General features: G+C 35.2%; 4 protein-coding genes across 6 annotated transcripts; 1 reads left to right on the top strand and 3 right to left on the bottom strand.

The window, feature by feature from the left end:
• Positions 1-5019: 5019 nt before the first annotated feature.
• Positions 5020-6985, bottom strand: LOC109179934 (two-component response regulator-like APRR7). Of its 3 annotated transcripts, XM_019329420.1 has the most exons (5): positions 6145-6985; positions 5838-5999; positions 5587-5726; positions 5368-5483; positions 5020-5143 (listed from the first exon to the last, which is right to left on the bottom strand). In XM_019329420.1, the coding sequence occupies exons 1-4, from the start codon at positions 6413-6415 to the stop codon at positions 5373-5375; spliced, it is 684 nt and encodes a 227-aa protein (XP_019184965.1). In that variant the 5' UTR covers positions 6416-6985; the 3' UTR covers positions 5020-5143; positions 5368-5372. The 3 variants fall into 3 exon arrangements, 2 of the variants coding, with proteins under 2 accessions (XP_019184965.1, XP_019184959.1); XR_002054015.1 differs by lacking the exon at positions 5020-5143 and having other exon boundaries at positions 5173-5483; positions 5838-6004; positions 6145-6977; XM_019329414.1 differs by lacking the exon at positions 5020-5143 and having other exon boundaries at positions 5173-5483.
• A 520-nt stretch (positions 6986-7505) lies between these two features.
• On the bottom strand, positions 7506-11092 carry LOC109179919 (adenylate kinase). The gene is made up of 4 exons (XM_019329407.1): positions 10680-11092; positions 9699-9839; positions 8249-8521; positions 7506-7997 (listed from the first exon to the last, which is right to left on the bottom strand). The coding sequence occupies exons 1-4, from the start codon at positions 10974-10976 to the stop codon at positions 7854-7856; spliced, it is 855 nt and encodes a 284-aa protein (XP_019184952.1). The 5' UTR covers positions 10977-11092; the 3' UTR covers positions 7506-7853.
• A 1988-nt stretch (positions 11093-13080) lies between these two features.
• LOC109179907 (thioredoxin-like protein AAED1, chloroplastic) lies at positions 13081-15887 on the top strand. The gene is made up of 9 exons (XM_019329390.1): positions 13081-13359; positions 13932-14073; positions 14179-14224; positions 14517-14576; positions 14761-14797; positions 14936-15015; positions 15111-15202; positions 15361-15421; positions 15624-15887. The coding sequence occupies exons 1-9, from the start codon at positions 13167-13169 to the stop codon at positions 15693-15695; spliced, it is 783 nt and encodes a 260-aa protein (XP_019184935.1). The 5' UTR covers positions 13081-13166; the 3' UTR covers positions 15696-15887.
• A 465-nt stretch (positions 15888-16352) lies between these two features.
• On the bottom strand, positions 16353-21916 carry LOC109179875 (pentatricopeptide repeat-containing protein At5g02830, chloroplastic). The gene is made up of 12 exons (XM_019329351.1): positions 21308-21916; positions 20683-20770; positions 20109-20313; positions 19740-19847; positions 19202-19366; positions 18284-18838; positions 18131-18196; positions 17963-18043; positions 17690-17787; positions 17288-17495; positions 17066-17126; positions 16353-16913 (listed from the first exon to the last, which is right to left on the bottom strand). Exons 1-12 carry the CDS (start codon positions 21888-21890, stop codon positions 16546-16548), a joined length of 2586 nt encoding a protein of 861 aa, XP_019184896.1. The 5' UTR covers positions 21891-21916; the 3' UTR covers positions 16353-16545.
• Between the last annotated feature and the right edge of the window lie 336 nt (positions 21917-22252).

Genomic DNA, 22252 nt, shown 5'->3' with positions numbered 1-22252 from the left:
TTTGGCTTTCGGATAAAGTTAGTCATTATATTATTATTATTATTATTATTATTATTATTATTATTATTTATGACGAGAGAAACCACAGTTCCATACTAGGATCAAAAAAATGTTAATAACTAGTAAAGACCAAATTCGTAATTTTTTGTTATGAGAAAATACATAAAAGTCGAATATCTCTTTCAAGGACATCATTATTTTATTGAAATACTAAGATCTTGTACATTGACACTAATTATGTTCGAAATTATTTTTAATGCTTGAACCTGGGATATGTAGACTCCTTAATGGTATTTTTCATTAGTTTCTAACTTTTTTTCCCATGATTATATAAAGTTTGGTCATGTTTAGTTCATAACTTGTAATTTGATCATATATAGTTCACATATTTACCGACATTAGCACACTTGGTCATGTGTTACATTTTCTATTAAATTAGTGTAACCATTTAAAATAATTTAGTACTTTACAATATTAATTTTTGTGTTATGGTATTTTTCTTTATCAATTTATTGTTTATTATATATCGTTTATTGTGAAATTGTGAATATAATATTAAAATTGTGAAATTATCTTATAAATTAAAGTCAAATTGATGAAATTGTAACAGATAATCAATGTGGAAATATTTGTAAAGTTGTAAGATTTAAAATGAAGAAATTAAAATCCAAAAATTTTGACACAAAATAAATGAACTTTTTTTTTAGGTGTTATTAGACATCATTTATCCGAAAATGAAATATTGTTGAGAGGGTTGGAATGTTAGTTGAGAAGAGAGATCACGTGCGGGTAATGGCGGGGCGCGCGCGTGCGGGCGGTGGCGATGGTTCAACAACCATGGATATTGGAATTGATTGGTAGTTGAACACTTACGTTCAACACCTCATGTGCCTGTCATTTTATTTTTAATTTTTTAATTACTCCATAGTTCTATTTTTAGTCCCAAAACCAATATTTTTTTGGTTGGAACTTTGAAAGAAAAAGCATACTCCATTAAGAGTGAGCTCAATTGTGATTTGTGAATGCCTATTTTGAGTTTTTTTTTTTTTTTTTTTTTTTTTTTTTTTAATGATGAGAAATATTTATAGTCATTTATCTCTAACAAATGACTAGATGAGGAAAAATATGTCTAAGTTGCTTATAGTTGATTGACTCAAACTAAGAAAGTCAAAAAGGTGTTCCCGCAAGGAGTTGAGTTTGTATCTAAGTCAAGAGTCTGATCAACTTTGTTAGAGTTGTCCCTATTTAGATTTTTTTTTTTTGTCCGGCTAATTAACAAGGATAGAGAAACACCCAAAAAAAAGAAGAAGGGAAACATAAAAATCGTGCAACTCTGATGGACACATGAAATGCACGCACTCGTTGTGCAAGACAAGAGATTATGGCCTTTTTTACAAAACCTCAAAAATCATACAATTTAAAAAAAAAAAAAAAAAAATCATGAACTCTCTCTCCTCTTACCTCTCTCTTTTAAATCAACATGTTTGTCTAAAAAACTAATAAAACTCCTCAATGAAGAAACCTTAAATGAAGAAAATGCATCATAGATAAAAAAAAATGAGAGAATCCAAACCTTAAGATTAAATTAAAAATTGATAGTCTTCAAAGCTTGAGTTGTGTGATTTGTTGACGCCCTAATAAAATAAATGATAATGTTGCTTATTTCTTGAATTAATTGAATGCAATTTTTAACAAAATATGAATATAGAACATTTGTGGTAAGAAATAACATTAAAAGGGAGAGAGAGCATTAGTACTAGTTTTAATCTTTAACTTTGATGACATTATACCATCAACAACTCCATCTTAGACAAACCTCCTTCAAACTCCACATCAAATTTAGGGGGTGTATTTAATCATGACTTTTATAGAGTTTTAAAAACTTTTAAAATGATATATTTTAATAAACTTTGATTGACTTTCATAGAGTCGTTCAAAACTTTTTAAAACTTTATAAGACTCAATAAAAGTCTATATAAAAAACATTCATAGACTTTTATCAACTTTTTATTTTAAAAAGTCTACAAAAGTCATTGAAATTCTAAATTGAATACATCCTTACAAACTTTCAATGATTTAAATTCTTATCATTTACAATTTTCTTACAAAACATTTATAATATATCATAAAATTCTTCTTATTATATAGTTCTTCACTCACATCAACATTCTCAACATTATTATTTTTATCAATAGTATGCTGAGACTTATATGCTAATTACTTATATATATTATTAAATATTAATAAACATCAAAAAAAAAAAAAACTATTTCAGTAGAAATTCATAATAATATTGAACAATAAAATTTATAATAAAAGACTTGATCAAATAAAATATTTAAAAATATAATTATAAGTTGCATAAAATAAAAAATAAAATAAAAATATAATATTAATAATATATATATATATATATATATATATATAATTATACTTGATATATTGCTAGGCATCACGCAAAGAACTATTATTTGCAATAGCAATTTGAGACTGCAAACAACAACAAGGTGCTACTGTTTGCAACCCCAAATTGTTATTGCGAACAGTAATTCGCTATTCGTAGTAGGTTGTTAAAAAAAAGGGAAAAATATATATTACGAATATAAACATAAAAAGAATAAAAATCAAAATATATAAGTATTTATATGAATATTATGAAACATATACTAAAATTTGACGATGAAAAATTTGACGTGTTCATGTATTTAGGGAGAATTAGAGAAAGTTAGGGATAAAAAATTCATAGAAAAAAAATAAAAATCAATATAAACAAGCAATAATGAAGTAAAAATAATATTATTTCGAATTTTTAGATGAAGATTCTAATTAAAATTTAGGAGAGAGAGAAAAATTGGTAGAGTTTAGGTATGAGAAAAATATAGGATAATGAAGAAAAAAATAATTTTATTGAATTTAGATAGGTTTATAGAGTTTAAATAGGGAGAGAAAAAAATAGAGTTAAAATAGAGAGAGAAAACATTCAAAGTTGTTAGAAAGAAAATTTGAAATCTTAGGGTCGATGGTTGGATTTCAACTATTTATATTTGAGAAGGAAAAGTCTACAAAAGTCTTAAAATTAAAAAGTCTGCAAAAGTTCATAATTTTTTGAATACCACATGACTTTTTAAAGACTCTTTAAAAGTCTTAATCGAATACCACACGACTTTTAAAGACTCTTTAAAAATCTTGATTGAATACTGCATGACTTTTAAAAACTCTCTAAAAGTTTGAATTGAATACTTCCAAACTTTTAAAATTTATAAAAGTCCAACTCTATGAAAGTCATGATTGAATACACCCCTTAGATGAGAAGCAAATTTAGAGAAGATATCCCATAGACTAAACAAATTCAAAGATAAAAGCTTTTGATATTTTGTCTCTTGAGATGAAGACTTCATATCGATCTAAGACGAGGTTTACTTATCATCACAGAAATTCTCTCCTTCTCCCTCTAAGTTGAAATGAAAAAGCTGATTTGTTGTCCACTAGTTCAACACATGGAGGGAGAGAGAATTTATCATTTAAGGTATCTAGGCAAACACTGTTCATCACATTAAACATTTGATTCGAGTTATTTAGTTATCTATTGGATGGAAATGACATTTCAGTTCCAACTTTACTTGATCATCAACCTTCATCACGATATAATTTGAAAATGTTTTTTAATGCATTAAAATAAAGAAATTAAATCATTTTAATACAACAATAATTAGGAAATGCAAATATTTAAACAATAAACATGTGTCAAGTGTATGTATTTTATGTGTTATCAATCATAAAATATTTTATTGAGGAAAAAACATTTTAAGATGATTTTATAGAGGTATATATTCTAGACCATTATAAATATTTTCAAAATGTTTTACAGTACAAGTTTTAGTATAAGTATAATAAAATAGATAAAATTTAACAAAAGATGATTAACCTAGGTGGTAAGGTACGCGTACATCCTTTCTAAGAAGCCAAGGTTCGAATCTTTACTTAGTCAGATTAATACTTCGTATTAATTGTGAGATTTACACACATTTATAACTTTCTTTTATATTAATAATGAGATGTGTTTATAATGTATTTTTTATTTGAATTATTTTATCAAATTAATTATGTTTCATATTTTGTTATGAATATTTTTTATAAAGTTTTGATGTGTTTTATTTTTCGTCTACATCTAACAATATTTATGGCTATATTTTAAGTGTTTTATGTTTTATCAAACTATCTCTTTTGTTTTAATGCGTTTCGTCCCCACTGGAAAAATTTTCTGGGTCCACCACTGTATATATTGGAGCTGTTAGTGCCAATAAATGTCAGAAATTTGAGTGGCTCCATTCTCAATTTGATAGCAAATTAGATTACTTTTCAAATTAGATTTGAGTGTTATTACTTTATCTCAAATATAGGAGCTTTTCTACGCAAGCATGGTGGATTTTAACGCTGGTTTGTTATTAAATTTGTTCATAGCTTAACGCTGGTTTGTTATTAAACTTGTTCATAGCTTACCACTTGAAGATCATATTATGTTAAAGAAACTATCTGTATATAGACAGCATGAGATATCTTGTGATAATTTAAAATTTATCTGGTTGGCTTCACTTAAAAAATATATACATATAGTATCAATTACTTTATAATATTAATTAATAAAATAACATTTAATGTTTTATAAACCAATAAAACTTTGACTTACTAGTAAAAACATTGTTTTACTATATAAAATTATAAATATTTGTTAATGGAAGCTGCCATATCTAAGAAACTTAGCAAAACATTCTTAAAAACCTTTCATATAAGAAAATCACTTAATGTCACTAGATTAAGAGATGAAAAATATGATTTAATACACGTACATGAAAAATGTAGGGAATAACAAGTCATATATGTTGAGTATCTTGTGGTCTAAACATCATTATTGTTACCATTCTAAATGAAAGGTCACAGATTATGTTGGCTTTGCTCATTTTGAATTCATATATCGCTCAATAGGAATGCCTCAGAAAACTTCACTTGGTTATGGACTACATATTAGGTAATTTCTGTAACTAATTCCTTATTCAACACACAAAATTTCTAACCAGTTGTTCATGAATGTTCCTGCTACAATGTGGCATTTGCCCAGACTTGTCACCTATACTACAGTATCAATCTGGGAAAAATAAATAACTAGAAAGTATGGAGGAACAGAACAGAAGCTCAATTTCACTTATTGGTTCTATATTAAGGCCATCTCTTCTCTAAGAGTTGGTGAATATAATCTAAGTGGCATATCATTATCAACACAACCTCAAAAAGATGAATCCTAATTAGTTAAACATGAGATTTTGTACTAAGTCCTAAATGTTTCCAATGAAAACAAGTAAATCATGGAACCTGCATCATTCATGGCCACCACCGGTTTTCAAGTCGCTGCTGCTTCTACTATCCTCTCCAACGTCGCCGTCAAAGCTTTTGGTTTCTTTCCCACTCCCACTTACACTGCCATTAGACTGAGGAACAAAGAAATGAAGACAGTGAGAAAATCATAAATTTTTTAATTTCTGCGTGGTCTAAAAAAGAAGGCGCAATTCAACTTCATTGATTTCGACTAACATTGTGGCAACTTCCAATTCTCCAGACGTGCTGCCACAAGTTCTTAAGCTCATTCTTCCTAACAGGTTTTACCAGGAAGTCTACTGCCCCATTTGATAAACACTTAAAGACCAAGTGTATCGAATCGTGGGAGGACATCACTGCACATATTAACAACTAACTCAGGAATCTCAGAAAGAGAATAATTCGATCAATTTGTACACTATCTATCAGAAGTTTTAACAGATGAGAATTGAAAGCAATTTACTTACTAATCACGGGAATATTACTGCACGGTTTGTGGCTCCTAATTTTGCAGAGAAGATCTAAGCCTGACAAATAAGGAATTACTACCTCACTCAGCACAAGATCAATCTGGTTGGTTTCATCTTCTAAAATCTTCCATGCTTCCAATCCGTTTGAAGCTCCGATCACTGCTCTGAACCAGTAAAGTTCAATATTGATTATTGAGTCAGATAAATAAAGGACGATGCAATCCTAGATCCATTGACGATCGAGCATATGAATATTCAATCTAGAACTGGAGGCCGGAAATTAAATCGAATCGATCGAGCTAACCTTCATAATTGCAATTCATAAGCAGCGCACTGATAACACGCCTCGTGGAGTCATCGATCTCCACCACCAGCACCCTAATGGACGTAACATGAAGAAACATCTCCCAGAATATCGTCGTCTCACCTCGCTTCTGTTGCTCTCGTACACAAAATTCGGCCGGCAACGCCCTCTTATTGCCTACATCCTTCGCGTCTTCACTCGCACCATCAACCATAAACTCCTTGTCGTCGTCGCCGGTTACGTGCATTTCTTCCTTCGCATGGATCTCCATCTCCAAATCCTTTCTCTTTATCGACCAATTCTTCCTTTACGCCATAGACGATCATTGAAACAACTTCAATTCCTGATCATTTTAAAAAACAAAATCTTATCAATAATCACAATCTAATTCATATTTATCATCAAATAATAACTGATCATTGCAAAACATATCACAGATTGAAATGCAGAATACAAAAGGATGAAAAAGGTAGAGCAGACATGCCTGGGATGTATAGCGAAAAATCAAACAGCAAACAAGAACTGAAGAAAGGAGTATTAATAATAAACAAAAAAAAAAACAAAAAAAAAAAAAAAAAAGGTAAATTAGGAATTAACAGAAATTTAAAAGTTGGAGATGACTAGGACTGTGACGTGGAAAAGATTGATAGTTTGCGTTTACCAAATCCAACGGCCGGGACAAATTAGGGTGACTACGTGGCAGCTCCCGCGTGTTTTTGCATGTGTACATTGATGTTTTTTTTTTTTTTAATTAAAAGATTTTGTGAAACTTTCTATTTAGAAGGAAAATCCGAAAAAATGAGAATCAGTTGCGGAGATTAGTTATAGTCGTTATTTTAAAACTTATTATTTACATAAGAAAATTAGAGCAAGTCTAAAATACTTTTTAGTGAAAATGCACTCCGTAATATTAAAAAGTGAAATTCCTTACTCTCACGGCACCCCTTCTCTTACCTCTCTACTCCCCAAGGATAGTGGAGGAATTAAATCGTAATATTCTCTACTACTTGGTACAAAAGGCAAAATTATTTGTCAGTATTTTTTTTAATATTTTGTACTTATTTTTAAATTTATCTTTTTAGTGTTTAATAGTACTTTTAGAGTAATTTCTAAATATATAAATTTTGTATACTAATATACTATACTAAATATTATAAAAAAAAAAGAAAATTAAATTAAAAATAACTTCAGTTAAGACTTCGAACCAAACACATAAAATAGGGATAAAGGCAGCACATTCTAGCATCCATATCAACTGACTTGTATTCCTGAACTGTTTGCGACCCTATCCTCATCTACTTCTTGAAAATCTATTTTAAATTATGATGAGCAAAAAAGTCACTAATTGGAGTACAAAAAAATTAAAGGAACAAATGAAACTCTTCTTAAATCCAATCAATGAAGACCACCTTAATGGTCTGGGGGTTAATTATATGAAGTGAATATGCTACTAGCAGCTTATTTCTCGAGTGAAAATTAATGGCAACTCCTTTAACTAAACCGATACTATGGTACAACATACCTCTTAGAAAGAAAAAAAAAAATGCACTTCTGGAAATTCTACTATTTGGCCAGCACAATAACTTGGCTAGGGGACTTCATGTTTGGTTATTTTTCAGAAACTGAGACAGTCAATGGGGCAAAATTGAACAAAATGTTAAGCATGCATGCATCAATCATGCAAAGCGAATAAGCAATTGGTCGGAGATCTAAGCTGCAGCTGATAGTTTGTCCTCGTGTTCATCGAGGTTGAGAACTTCCAGCAATTTTGGCCAAGATTCTGGTATCCCTCCAGGCAAATCGAATTCCAGCAGCTTCCCTTGGCTACGATAAAAATTCTCCACCGGCTGACTCTGCAAATGCCAACAAGTATAAATCAATATCTTATCGCTAATCTCCATGGGAAGGACACAAAGTACAGCAGCATAACTTCACACCCTGTAGGGTGAGGGACGGGGGTGGTGCAAATTCAGTGGTGCTTTAATGTCAACGACTATTGGACTTGTAGAAAGAAACATCTATTTGTTGTCACTTTGTAAGATTGTATTGAACAGCGCTCATTTTATCCATACCAATACTTTTAAGTAGAAAGTTAAAGCAATACCTTGTCATGGTATACACGAAGTCTTTCCATAACAACAGCTTCAGTATCATCAGCTCGAGAGATTAGCTTTGAAACACATTGTGGAGGGGGAAGTAGAGGGGCCATGCTCATTCCAGGAGACCCATTTTCGCCCTTGAGATTAATAGATGCCACATTGAAATTCTTCCCACATTCACTGCAAATCCTTCGCCCGAGGCATTTATCAACTAATACACTTTCTGGGAGCTTGAGATTAACCACCAACTCAATGTCTGTCACTTCATCCAATATTTCCTGATCCATAAATAACATACACGTTAATCACATGGAAAAAAAAAGGGGGATATTTTCATTTTAATAATTAAGATGCTTGAATGCAAGTATGTTTCCCTCAAAATTAAAAGCATATTTAGGGTGTATTTGATTCAAACATGGGAATCGGAATTGAAATCAAATATTTGGTAATTGGAATGGGTTTTGGTAAAAGTATTTTACATGTTTGGCAGTAGGATGAAATTGGAATGATTACCAATATTGATGTTTGGTTATGTATAACTTTATAATTAGAATAAAGGTTTTAACAATACAAAAATAAAAAATGTCAAGGCAATTGATCTTAAGAGTGGCAATGAAGTGAGTAGGCAATGTTGTGTGGAAGTCGATAAAGTGAGGGGGTGACGAAATGAGAGAGCTGATTTAATAGAATAATACTTGATTTAAATTAGGTAATGAGATTTGTAATTATAAGGGTAATCAAATCCTATACCTGTGTTTTAAAAAGTTGTCAACCAAACAATGTCTATGACTTTCATTCCCATTCCTTGTGTCTAAACCCATGAACCGAACATACCCTTAGTCCCACTAGGAAGTGGAAGCAATCACAATGAATGTAATAATCAACTGATGTTATTGTGCCCCAATTAAAATCCTCCACTTCAACAGGAATCGTCCATATAGGCCTTGTTTGGTAAATGGCATTTTGACCAAACTTAAGTGGTTTGACCTAGTCAAAAAGCCAAAAACTTTGTTTCATTCACAGCTTATTTGGGAAGAGCGTTTTGGGGGCAAACCACCGATTTTGGAAACGTTGAAAATTGCAGCATTTCCCTCTAGCGTTTTGTCAAACGCTATTTTGTTACCAAAATTCCCTTGGGCATTAAATGTATGCTAACCACTCTCCCTTTGGGAGAGTGAATTGTCTACCAAATGTGGGAGAAGACTTGCTTAACCCTACTAACCGGTAATTGTCAAACAAGGCCATAATCTCAAAACACGGTCACCATCTCTTACTATTTACGTCCATAAAATCAAACAATATTTGAGTATCTTGCCAAGCCCTAGACAATCAATTAATGTGATTAGGTACAATGCATCTAATATATGTAGCATACAAGGGAAAAAAATGCAATTCATACTATCAAAGTGGAATGAACACACATATTTCCATTTCAGAAATAGAAAAACTACTTACTGCTTGTCTCACTGTTCGAGGGAACCCATCAAGTATAAACCCTGATTCACCTCTAGCTTCCCCAGCCTCTAGCCTCTTTGACAGTAAGCTTAGTATTATCTCATCAGAAACCAATTTCCCTTGGTTTACAATCTCTGCAAGCTGAAAGCGGAAAAATGGAAACCAATAGATAAGTATGGTCATACAGTCATGGAAGGAGGAAAACGCACACAGGAGCAAAGTTAAAAACCACTATACTAGTTCAATAAAAGCTACACTGTACCAGGCGCTTCTATTCTCAAGGCTTATCACTTCGCCAAAAGCTATAATTAATAGCGAATGGACAACTTTATTTCCTTAGTCACGTTCGGCTCGGAGCCGCCCAACATTGGGAAAAGAGATACACCAGATCTCAACTCAAAGATTGCCTGGTTTTTTCATGCCTATATTCCCACAACTTTTCTTCCATTAACAAATTTCTTATACATTTTCATTAAACAGACACCTAACAGTGAACAAGCTTGGGTAGGCCATATACAATAAGTTAGCTCATTACCCATTAACACATCAAATCAATCGTTTAACAGAGATTCATATGTTTTTTTTGTCAGACCACAAGATGTACTGAACATGGTCTAATTGTACGAGGCACCTTTAACCCCAACCCCGTACCATACTCAAACTAATCTCCGTTTGGACTGGAAGGGCTCAATTAAGGGGCAAAGTGCTGGCCAGATTGATTTTTCCATAGGGGAGGGGTTCGAACTCCCGACCTCGGCACGAGGGGCCCTCTCGCTTACAGAGATTCATATGTTAATACTTGTATACAGATGTATAATTTTATATCTATAACCTAGTATAACACCAAATACACATCTTCAATAATAATAGTCGCTTTCCCAATATTTTTTGAAAAAATTAATCTTTTACAATCAAATTTCACATAATATGATCCCGTACAGATATACATAATAGCTTTGCACATATGAAAAGTCAACGTACTTGTTTAGAGAGGGAGCCAGAAGAGTTGAGCTCTTCACGGACGAGATCGCCGGTGGCGATGTGCGGAACTCCGAGGAGAGTGGACAGCCGACTAGCGTAAGTCCCCTTTCCGACGCCGGGGCAGCCTAAGAACACCCACTGGACGCTTTTAGCCTTGGGATCTTGCCCCGTCACGAGAGGAGTGTGGATGTAAGGCTGCGATTTCGCTGTCTCCGATGCGGCGGCGGTGGATAAACACCTCCGCGCAAGGGAAAGCGAGGAGGACGGAGATCTGAACAGACGGTTCATGGCAGCCATTGCCGGAGAGATTTGGGAGAGTGGAGCGGCCGCGGCGGCGCGGGAGAGAAGACCGGAGGAGGCGACTCCAGTGAAGCTGCAAAAAAATGGGAGAATTGAGGAAACGATGTGTGAAATTGTAGGCTTTACGATAAACGGGTCACGTGGTCCTACCCATGTCCATGTGACCCGATCCGCCCTTTTCGGGTCATTTGGGTGAAAAGTACGATATTTATGGAAGGAGTTGTCGGAAATGCCCTTCAGTTCTAAAATTAAGACGTGCAAGCCAATGCCGTCAAATTAGCATATCGCATCTCTGTAAGCATATGCCAAATTTATAACGACGTGACTTAAACGTAAGAAAAAGGTGAGAAGCCGCCCCAACGGCAAGAAAAATGTGAGTGGAACTGAACTGAACTAAAGGTCCGTTTGAAAAGCAGAAAAATAACTTCTGAAAAATAATTTATTTTTCAGAAAAAATATTTTTTTTTTGTGTATGATTATGTAATAGAAAATTGTTTTTATGTGTTTAATTCATTTTTCAGAAAGTAAGTAAGAAAATGACAAAATTCAAAAAAAAAAAAAATCACAAACATAATGAAATATCAAAAACATACAAGTGTTGTTTTCAAAAAAAAGTGCACAGGCGTTATTCGAATAATCAAAAGCTCACAAATTTCACCTCAAACAAATAGAAAAAAAATTGTAAAAGTAGATTCAGAAAAAAATTGTAACAGCAGATTCAGCGGCGAAGCCTTCGTCTCTCTCTCTCCGGCGGTAACAGAAAATGGTGAAATTGATTTACGGTGTGAACAGCAGATTCGGCGGTGAAGCAACAGCTCTTGAACCTCCGTCTCTCTCTTCGGTGGTAACAAAAGTGGTGGATGCTGAGGCTGAGCAGATCGACGGCGGTGACGGTCTCCGGCGGGGCAGCTTCCCTTTCTACCTTTCTTCCTTAATAGCAGGCTTAGCAGCGGCAAGAAAAATGGTGAAATTGATTTCCAGTGTGGACAGCAGATCCGGCGGTGAAGCAACAGTCCTTGAACCTCGGTCTCTCTCTTCGGAGGCAACAGAAATGGTGGACGCAGTGACTACGCAGTTCGACGGCGGCGACGATCTCCAACGGTGCAGCTTCCCTTTCTGCCTCAGCAGTGGCGATTTTCTTTTGTTTGTGGTTGGTTCTTTCTGGTCTCTTGGAGGCGGAGCTTCATTGATGAGAGAATGGAAAATGACTTCCCCCAAAAAAACGAGAAGTCATTTTCCGGAAAAATGGCCTTATTTTCCATTGACTAGAGTTGGTTTTTCTTTGACTTCTCATTTTCCTACTTAGCCAAACACTAGAAACTCAGAAAATGATTTCCAGAAATCATTTTTCGAGTTTCCAAACACACCCTAAGTAGTTAAAGTTTAAAATTTAGGGTTTGTTTAAAATTTTTGAAAATAAGTTATTTTTTATATTAAATTAATATCATCTGAAGTGAGTATGGTAGTCTTGTCACGTTTAATCATAAACTTTTAAATTGATCTCCCGTGGTCCTCTAACTTTTGTAATGTTATCATATGTTATCCTATCGTTACTTTCCTCGGTTAAAGACTTAGAGCCGTGTAAATGAAAGGTAAAAATGTCCTTTGTTCTTTCATTTTTAAGTCAAAATAAAATAATTTTAGCCTATTTGTTTTTTTTTCTCCAATGAGAACTCATCTAGACTTCTCCACTATCAGCTGTTGTTGAGCTTGTTACCAGTTTCTTGCATTTTGTCGTTACTTAAATTATCAACATCATCTTCTACATCTGAATCATCAACAAAGCATATTAAGGATGCGTAAAGCTAGCTTGCACATTTTATCACTTTAAACATTAGAGTAATGCTAAATATTCTTCTTATTTTTCTCCTTCAATCCATCTTTCATGATGTGTCAATAGTTAATTAATTATTAATTATTTTTTTTTAAAATAGTGATGGGTTAACCAATTCATGACACCTAATAAATAAAAGTCATATCAGAAGGGATAAGAAGCATTTTTCTAAACAATATAAAAATAAAGTTTTTCTTTTTTGACTTTTTGTTTTAATTTAATTTAGTTTGAAAATATAATTTATTAGGAAAAATGTTTGCCACGTGTAACCTGGGTTTCCACAAATCACAACACTGCCACATGTCTACATCTTCTTGATTTCTCCCGGGAACTGCCATCTCGACACTACAGCCATGGCAGCATCTCTCTCTGCAACAACAACGCGAAGCTATGGCGGTAGCATGCTGCTTTTTGGCGGCAACATTTATCAAAACCCACTTCATCAAAATCTCAGCTTTCCTCTCAACCTCAGGCCAAAACCCATCACTACTAAAGCCTCAACTCCAACAAAACCCTATAGAATCTGTGCTATCTCCAGCTCTGCAGGTAAGCTTCTGGTCTCTATTTATGCATATATTCCTTCATGGCTATCCCAATTTCCAAGAAAGCATGTTGAATTGTCACTAAAACGTTGCAGCTATTAGTTATTGTGAACTATACTCTATACCCTATACTTAGATGTTAATTAATGTTGGAAAAATTATTTAAAGTGGCTATTTTGTAGTATAATATTCAGTGGGGTCTACTTCGATTTAGGTCTGGTGAAAGTGGATTCGAGTTCTTGTTAATGAGAGATTTAATTTGATATAATATAGGCACAAAATGTATAATGAGTGGATGTGAGAATGAGAAATTGATTCTTAAAGTCTATCCATTTGAGTTGGGAAAATGGAGCTGGAAAGGCTTGTGAGTGGCATTTGCCCCACATTAGAAATGAGGTGTGGGTTTGCAGTAGTATATATACAATTTCATTTCTTTTGAGAAATTTGAATTTTATAGCATAGAGGTTTTCCCGGGTGCAAAGCCCGAGACCTGCATATACAGAAATATCGGTCACAAACTTGTGACTTGGATTTTCCTTAACGGTTTCATTAGAGCATACTTTTAATTGTTGGTAGGAACTGAGTCTAATGTTGTGAATGAGGAGATTGTCAATGTGTTGGACAATGTGAACGTGTTTGGTTTGAATGGACAAGGAATACCTATTTCTGATTTGTGGAAAGATAGAAGAGCTGTTGTTGCATTTGCCCGCCATTTCGGGTAACTGTTCTAAGGTCCCGTGTGCTTCATTTCCAGTGAGATGTGTCGCCAATGAACAAAGCAGAAAGTAACTAATTGAAAGTTTTCCCTCGTTCGTAATTGCAGATGCGTGCTTTGTCGCAAAAGGGCCGACTATCTTGCTTCAGTTAAGGTAATGGTAGAACCAAGAGTGCCTATTTCAATTGGCTTATTTTGATACTCATTATATGATCATGATTAATGATAATGGTTTATTATAACTTTGGAAATCGATGAAAGGAGACTCAATAAATAGATTGGCGATAATGGCTCTGTTTGACAGATCTTATTTAGGAGCTTATAGCTTATTTTAAGCTACTAATAAGCTATAAGCTCTGTTTGGTAATGTTCCCGAACTAAGCTAGTAGCTTAGTGAATACTAGTGCGTGAATAATCAGGGACGTTCTTGATTCTTCTTATGGCAGGATAAGATGGATGCAGCTGGTGTGGCACTTGTCTTGATCGGGCCTGGTAGTGTCGATCAGGTATCCTACGATGAGCCTTCTAGTCTTCAGCTATCCACGCATCCAGCTTGTTGGTTTTCTTTTACCGAACTTGATTGATTGTCTGTTGTCATTTCTTTTGAGTTCCATGCCTTCTTTTAACTTTTCCATCGTTTTCTGATTTCATTGAACTCATCGGAGTTACAAATGTTTTTCTGTTTTCTAGGCCAAGACATTTTATGCACAAACGAAATTCAAAGGAGGTAAGTTCATTAAGAGTTTCGATTGTTTAAACCTTCTACGTTAAGCTTTGTAGAAGATCTAAGCCCGATGTTTCAACATCCATAATTTCTTTGAGGCTTTGTTCGAATGTTTTCACATAAGTTCTATGTTTATTTCAGAGGTTTATGCAGACCCTAGCTACGCATCATATAAGGCATTGAGATTTGTGTCTGGCGTTTTAACCACATTCACTCCCGGGGTATATAATCGTTTAATCTTCTCTGCCTTTTCTGTTCTTCTTATACTGAATCCGGTATGCTTCAAATTTTAACACACGCATATATGTTAGTCTAGGCAGGTCTGAAAATCATCCAATTATACATGGAAGGTTACAGACAGGATTGGGAGCTTTCGTTCGAGAAAGACACAAGGGAAAGAGGCGGTTGGTATGTAATAATCCGACCACATGGTTGAATTTCGCCCTCCTATCTTTTTGGTGAAAGGATTACGTATAATCTTAGCTGAAAAACAAGCAGAATTAGACGTGTAAGTGTTCCTGATAAGTACACTAAATCGAAGCCCTTTTTACTGGTTAATTTTTCAGGCAACAAGGTGGAATAGTCATTGCAGGTCCGGGTAAAACTAACTTCTTGTACGTCCATAAGGTTAGCTCCTATTTCTCTCTCTCTCTCTCTCTCTCTCTCTCTCTCTCTCGCTGTTAAGTGAATGCGTTTATATCAATTGACGTGTGGGAGGTTTGATATGATATTACTATATTAGTCGAATATCGATGATGCAATGAACACACATATATACTATACTCTGTACTAATATGGAGCCTGATGTTTTAATTCAACTTCTTCACAGGACAAAGAAGCAGGAGATGATCCGCCAATCGAAGATATCTTGAGGGCTTGTTGCTTGCAAAGTACTCCTTAATCGAGTTATTCTTGCACCAGCACTTGTTAACGTAAATATACCCAATATATATAACTTTTTTCTTTAATCCGGGATCTATACCGATTCTATACCTGTACGAGGCACATTTCATATAAATGCAAATATTTGGCTGTTGTTATAAATTCTGCAAATTTCTTGCAGTTTGATGCCTTAATAGGGATGTTATGACAGCATTAATCCTTTGTTTAGTTGCAGCTCAACATAAAGAAAGTAATTGGAAATGTAAAAATGGGCCTAGCTAGGCGCCCCTAGGCTGAGGTGATTTCAGCCCTAGGCGGCTTTTAGTTGGCTAACCGACTAACTGGCTGACTTGGCCGAGTTGAACGCCTAATTCGGCTGAGTCGGGCACCTAACGTGACCGAGTCGGTGCCCAACTTGGCCGAGTGGTTTTTTTTGACTGCTCGGCTACTCTTCTATATTTCTTCAGTCATGTACTCAACTATCTAACATATGCAGTTGACTAGTTTGGAGATTATAACAGTCTAACAACGTGGAGATGATATACTCAGATTACTTGGCCGCCTATGTGGCACCAGGCACTCTAGGCGCTAGACGCCCCCGGGCACCTGACTAGCGCCTAGCGCCTTCTGCAATATTGATTGGAAATTAATCAAATTATATCAAGAACAAAAGTTGTACATCTGAAACAGGTGGGTAATTTTATTTTATTTTTCAATAACAGTATTTATTTTATGATTATACAGAGCAGAGTATTTCAGTGAAGTACCATCAGGTCTAATTTACAGTGCTATAATTTCTGTTACTAAAAGAGAAGCAAATGAAACTCTTTACAGATCAAAGGGCAAAAAGAATCTTACAGAATGGTTTTTCACATATCAGATGTAGGGGACTGCCTTTCAGAACCATCCATTATTCTCTGTAGCCAAGAGTCCAATGATTCCTTAGTTATCTTCAACTTTTGTAGAACTGCAGGTCTCCTTGTAGGAAAATCCGATTGTGATGGCAAAACACCGCTTTCCCTGTTCTCCTCTGTGTCTGAAGATTCATCTGCAGAGTTTATCTCGCCATAATTTCTGTCGGTTTCGGTTTTGGATCCTGTTGAAACAACCTCAAGACGCAAATCATGTTGCAAGAGTTCGATTATTGTTTCCTTGACTCCACTTTCGTGATTGGCCGCAGGTGTGCCTACTTGATCTACTCCTAATATGATCTGCACATCATCTGTAATTAAATCTCCTGCAGATGAAACCAACTTGCAATTAATGTCTGTGTGAAGTTTTGTTATAGTGTGTATTCATACATGAAAATATGCTGCTAAGGCTATAAGGTTCAAACAAATAAAGGTGCCAAAAGAGTATAAATTTAGATCAATAACATTGTTTCCTGACCTGGATTGTATGTCTCTTTCATCATTCTCAGAACTGCAAGAACCAATGTGCGAGCTTCAACCTGCAAGTGCAGAGTATGAAAGATTGACAAAAAAGGAGAGATTTTTAAAAGTGAATTTTTCAAAACCTATAAAGTGGATGCAAAAGATATTGTTTGTCTGGTGGTAGGAACCATTTTCTTGTAGAAATCTATCAGTGATTATCCACACTTTGAGTTTATACCTTAGAAAGTTTCTGAAGATCAATAGATAGGCTTCCAGCATTACTCTTCTGCAAGTGTTCAGCAACTTTCTCAAGAAGCAGACTTTTAGGATCTAGATCAATCCTATTCTGGGAAGTAAGTTGCCCTTCTTTCTGATGGCGATTCTGTATTAGACCTTCACACCACTCCTTAATTAGTTGTTTGAGATGGTGATCATTGAGTCTGTACCTATAAGATTGACATCATAAAAGGCTGAAAATGAAGATAGTATAACGCAGACAAGTGTTATACTGCAATTCAGCAAATACAGTATCTGCAGGCATCAGAGCTAGCATTTTAATCATTCAGAATAAGATTTCAAATGCAAAAATGCAAAAGGGGATAAAATTTGCCAGATATTGAATTGTGAATGAATCTCTTACCCAGCTTTCCGCATGTCCTGATATACAGCTAGGCATTGTTGTACCTCCTCTAAGGAGCCATAACTACTATGAGCTCTAAGAAGTGTATTGTAAGTCACCTAAAATGAAAATATTCCCAGTTTTTAAAAACAAGAATTGATACCAAACATGTGAGAATGCTAGTACAGATCTGTTAATAAGATCCATTGTCATTTGGAAATCAAATATGCAGTGTTTCAACTTTCAAATGAAAAATTCTTCACTGTATTGTAAGCCCAAAGAGTCCTAACTTACCATATTAGGCTTTATCTGAAATCTTTTCATTTCTGCAAATAGCAAAAATCCAGTCTTGAATGATTTTTGTTCCACGCAAATCTGTGGAAATAAGAGGGAAGTTCATGATCTAAGAAATTCAAACGAGAATCATCGTGTGTCCATGTTTAAGCGTATTGAGCTCTGAACCTTGATAGCTGTGGTATAAGTAACGACATCAGGTTGAATGCCAGCATCGCGCATGGATCTCAAGATCTGCACTGCAAGGAGACATTTATTATAGAGTTCAAAACACAATTGTGAATTGACAGATACAAAATGTAGGAGAGGAGACACTCTTACCTGCAGTGCGCCCTGTACATTTCCTGAGCCTCCACATATGTCAATCAAAATGGACCAGCTTATATGGTTGGGAGAAAGACCCATTGTCTTCATCTCATCCATCAAAGCTTTGGCCCGATAATAATCAGTGCCGCATGCCTTCATCAAAGTATTATAAGTTGATGTTGTGGGTATAAACGGAACTCTTATAGAGAACTGTTCTTGACTCAAGGAAGATGTGCAGTTGAGTACCCCAGCCATATTATTTTCTGCATTTCTTTCATAATCATCCTTCTGCAGCCCATTTTCCTTCCAGGACCTGAAAAGCCGAAATGCCCTGTCATATTGGTGAGCTTCAACACAAGCGTGAAGGATGATGTTGCAACATTGTACAGTAGGCTCACAACCGGCTTGAAGCATTTCTTTGAATAATTGAATTGCTTGGTCTACAAGACCTGCATTGGCACATGCACTGATCAATGATGACCATGTAACAACATTGGGAGCAACACCTGCTGATAGCATATCTTGTTTGATTTTAAGAGCCATTTGCCACATTTTTGCTTCAGCAAAGACCTAAACATTGAGGAGAAGGTTTAAAGATTGACTGAGAACGGCATTTGCATATGAGAACATTGTTATTTAGTCTTTAGTTTTGACCATGAAACTGCTAAATGTCCAATTTTTTTATTTTTATTTTTTGTCAGGCTATGAGGTGTCCTGAGCAGACCTTAACTGTAGAAGGCACCTTTAAGCCCGTACCATACTCAGACTAATCCCCAGTTGCACCGGCCTGGCCCAATTAAGGGGCAAAGTGCTGGCCAGATTGGTTTTTGCATACGAGAAGGGGTTCGAACTCCCTTATGTGGAGGTCTAAATGTTGAACATGGTTTCTAAACGCATTTGGAATCTATACATGATAGCTAAAGATGAAGATACCTTAATTAAGGTGCTGTATGTGAAGACATCCAATTTCAATGCTCCTGCTGACTCCAAGCACTTCACCTCCTTATAAATGTTTTTGGCTAGATCAACTCTTCCAGCAAGACAGCATGATTTCAGAAGGATGTTATAAGATGTCGTATCAGCTGTAACACCTAGTTTCTGGATACAAAAAAAAAAAAAGTGAAAAAGGAATAATAAAATGAACAAATGATTCCCTTCCATCACTTAAGCTTTCAAGTAACAAGAAGAACCCTGAAGGTATATTTATGAAGAATAAACAAGATCCAGTGTACGAACTTTAACCAGAACAACAAAGTAGATAAGAAGGAAACAAATGGAAAAAATGTGATCAAAACTTCTATTGAGTCATCGAAGAAGTACTGCATTTTACTTCAGTATCATAAATGATAGCCTTTCCCAATATGGTGAATAGAAGACAGCCTTCTCATATAAGATTCATGTGTATCTTCAAGGGAGGGGTTGGATAGGAGAGAATTTGAGAGTGCAAACAAGAAAATAACAAAAAACTTGCCTTCATATCCTTGTATAGATATAACGTGTAGCTCAAATCACAAGCATTTACATTCATGAGACTGTTGAAAACATATGCATTTGGGGTTGCACCTTGAGCAATTAACTCCTGCACTGGCATTATATATAATTGAAGCATGGACCTATCCAGGAACAATTTCAAGGCATTGAATCTAATAAAATAAAGTTGAAACCCTTATTGGTCAATTCTAAAACATATTAATTGAACTCAAAATAATTGCAATAAGATTATGAGATTATAGTTCCTTCCTGCCTTTTAGATTTAGATCAAACAGTGGTTCTATATTGATATTGTCCTAGCTTAAACACGGTTTAATACAAGTCTATGTATGATTTGCAAGATTAGTACCTCGTATATGGGCCTAGACTTCAAGTATTCACCACAGAGACCACACACATCTATAATTGTCCGGTAGGCGAACATATTAGGAGAATCTAAATCCTGCTTGGATACTTCAAACACGGTTAGGGCAGAGTCCAAGTCACCTTTCTTCCCAAATTCACGAATTATGGTACACAACAAAATTTGCACATGTGGAAAAATATGTGCATACCTGCACAATATCAGATTTAAGGTAGGCAATAGCATTAACTAAAAGATAACAAATACTCCATAATCAACAGTCATCCCGTAAAATTCTATGTTCAGAAGTTTGTTCTTGTTTACAGAGCAAAATTGATATCACCAAGAAAGGTACAAATAAGTGTGATGATGGGGTAGTAACATATACCTTTAATAATTATGATATAGAAAGAAAAAAAAAAAAAGTTCAATAGAAATTCATCCAGTCCTAGTTTCTCCAAATTAAAGATCAGAGCTTTCATATTTATGGACATCCATCAGATATAGTGACATGCTAATTTTGAGGAACTTTGAAAGCAGTTGATAAATTCCTTGTATTAAAATGTAGCTTTTCCTGTACCTGATGGCAGCACTTGGGTTTACTTTTCTGACACAAAGCCTTATGATTTCCAAGGGCTCCACAAATTCTTTAATTGGCAAACCATACCCTGAAACCAGGTAATCTCACTCAAATCAAACACCATTCATCTTCACAAAGTAGAACTATTAGGGGCGGCAACCCTAGTCAAAGTTGGTCAAGATTCAAGAAGACAACAACAAGGTTATAAGTTTGACTCCCAGTGAGAGTATTGGTTTGAGACTTTGAGCTGATCCACTAGTCTGGTTTACCTCCAGTCATTTGCCTACTAGGATCACAAGGTGGGATTTATCGTCCACATCCTTAGTTGTGTGCAGTCTATTTGCCTTCTTGATTCTTGATTTGAGACTTTGAGTTGGTCAACTATGGTAACCTAGATTGATTTAGGTGGTCCTTTGCCTGATAGATCAGTAGGCAAAATTTACTAATATGCATACTCTCAATTAGTTGTTGTGGTTTCTCTCATCGCTCAAAAAAAAAAAAAACAAAAAAACGAAGAACTAATAAATTACACAAATGTTGATAAATGCTCAATGAGACATCAGTACTCCATGCTTAAACAGCTGTGCTTAGTGCTAGGTCATATTAGCACCAAAAAGGGGTTTACCTTGTAGTGTTTCCATGAAGGTAACAATTTCTTCCTCTTTGCCACATTTCACAATGCGCTGACAATCCTTGTGAAGCGCGTCAATAGCAGCTCCATCAAGCAGCAGAGGAGGATGAATTTGCAGCTTCTGAACACTGCTCAGCAGCTCGACAACTCTCCCTCTCTTCCCTTCCTCGATCATCCTCACGATTCCAAGAGAAATGAGGTTCACATTCAGCAACCTTGCAAAATTCGCGGCATCGGTTCCGGAAACGACGACGCTTTCCACAATCATCATGAAATCCTGGAATCTCCCGTCCTCGGCGTGGCGGGAAGCGATTTCTGCGTAGAACTTGAGGCCCCTGCGGTGGTAGGAGGCGGTGGAGTCCCATTTCGGAGTGGGCGTGAGCAGAGGAGGTGGAGAAGAAGTGGAGAAGGTGGAGGCTGAGTTGTAGGGACTGGACTTCTTCTTGGGCTTTAGTTTAGGCTTGGACTTTGTGGTGGACGGGCGGTGGTTGCGGTGGCGGTGCGGCGGAGTAGGCGCGGGGTTGGGCGGAGGGAGAGAAACGGAAGAGGAGGGAAGGATGACTAGCGCTTCTCTCATTCCTGGCCAACCGTTTCAACGGTGAAGGAGAAGCTTGATTTTAAAAGGGGTTCTTCTGTCATTTTTTCTTTCTTTTTTTTTAAAAAAAAAAAAAAATTGCTTAATTTTACCTATTTTTCGCGTAATTTTTAAACCAAAATTTTCGAAAATACATTTGCTCTGTAACATCATTGAACATACATTACAAACTTTCTTAGTAAATTAATTTTTTTAAGTAAAATAGCCTAAATTGTTTATATGGAGACTCAAACTAAAAATCAATAAACCACTCTCGTTAAGAATCAACAACCTGTCCAACTTACTTGATTAGGATTTCCTCAAACATTGTTCATATTAATTTCATTATATCCAAATTCTTCTTT

This window comes from Ipomoea nil, unplaced genomic scaffold, assembly GCF_001879475.1.
Source record: "Ipomoea nil cultivar Tokyo-kokei standard unplaced genomic scaffold, Asagao_1.1 scaffold0188, whole genome shotgun sequence".
NCBI lineage: Eukaryota > Viridiplantae > Streptophyta > Magnoliopsida > Solanales > Convolvulaceae > Ipomoea > Ipomoea nil.
Note: the sequence above shows the minus strand (reverse complement) of the source record. Positions and strands in the feature narration are given on the sequence as shown.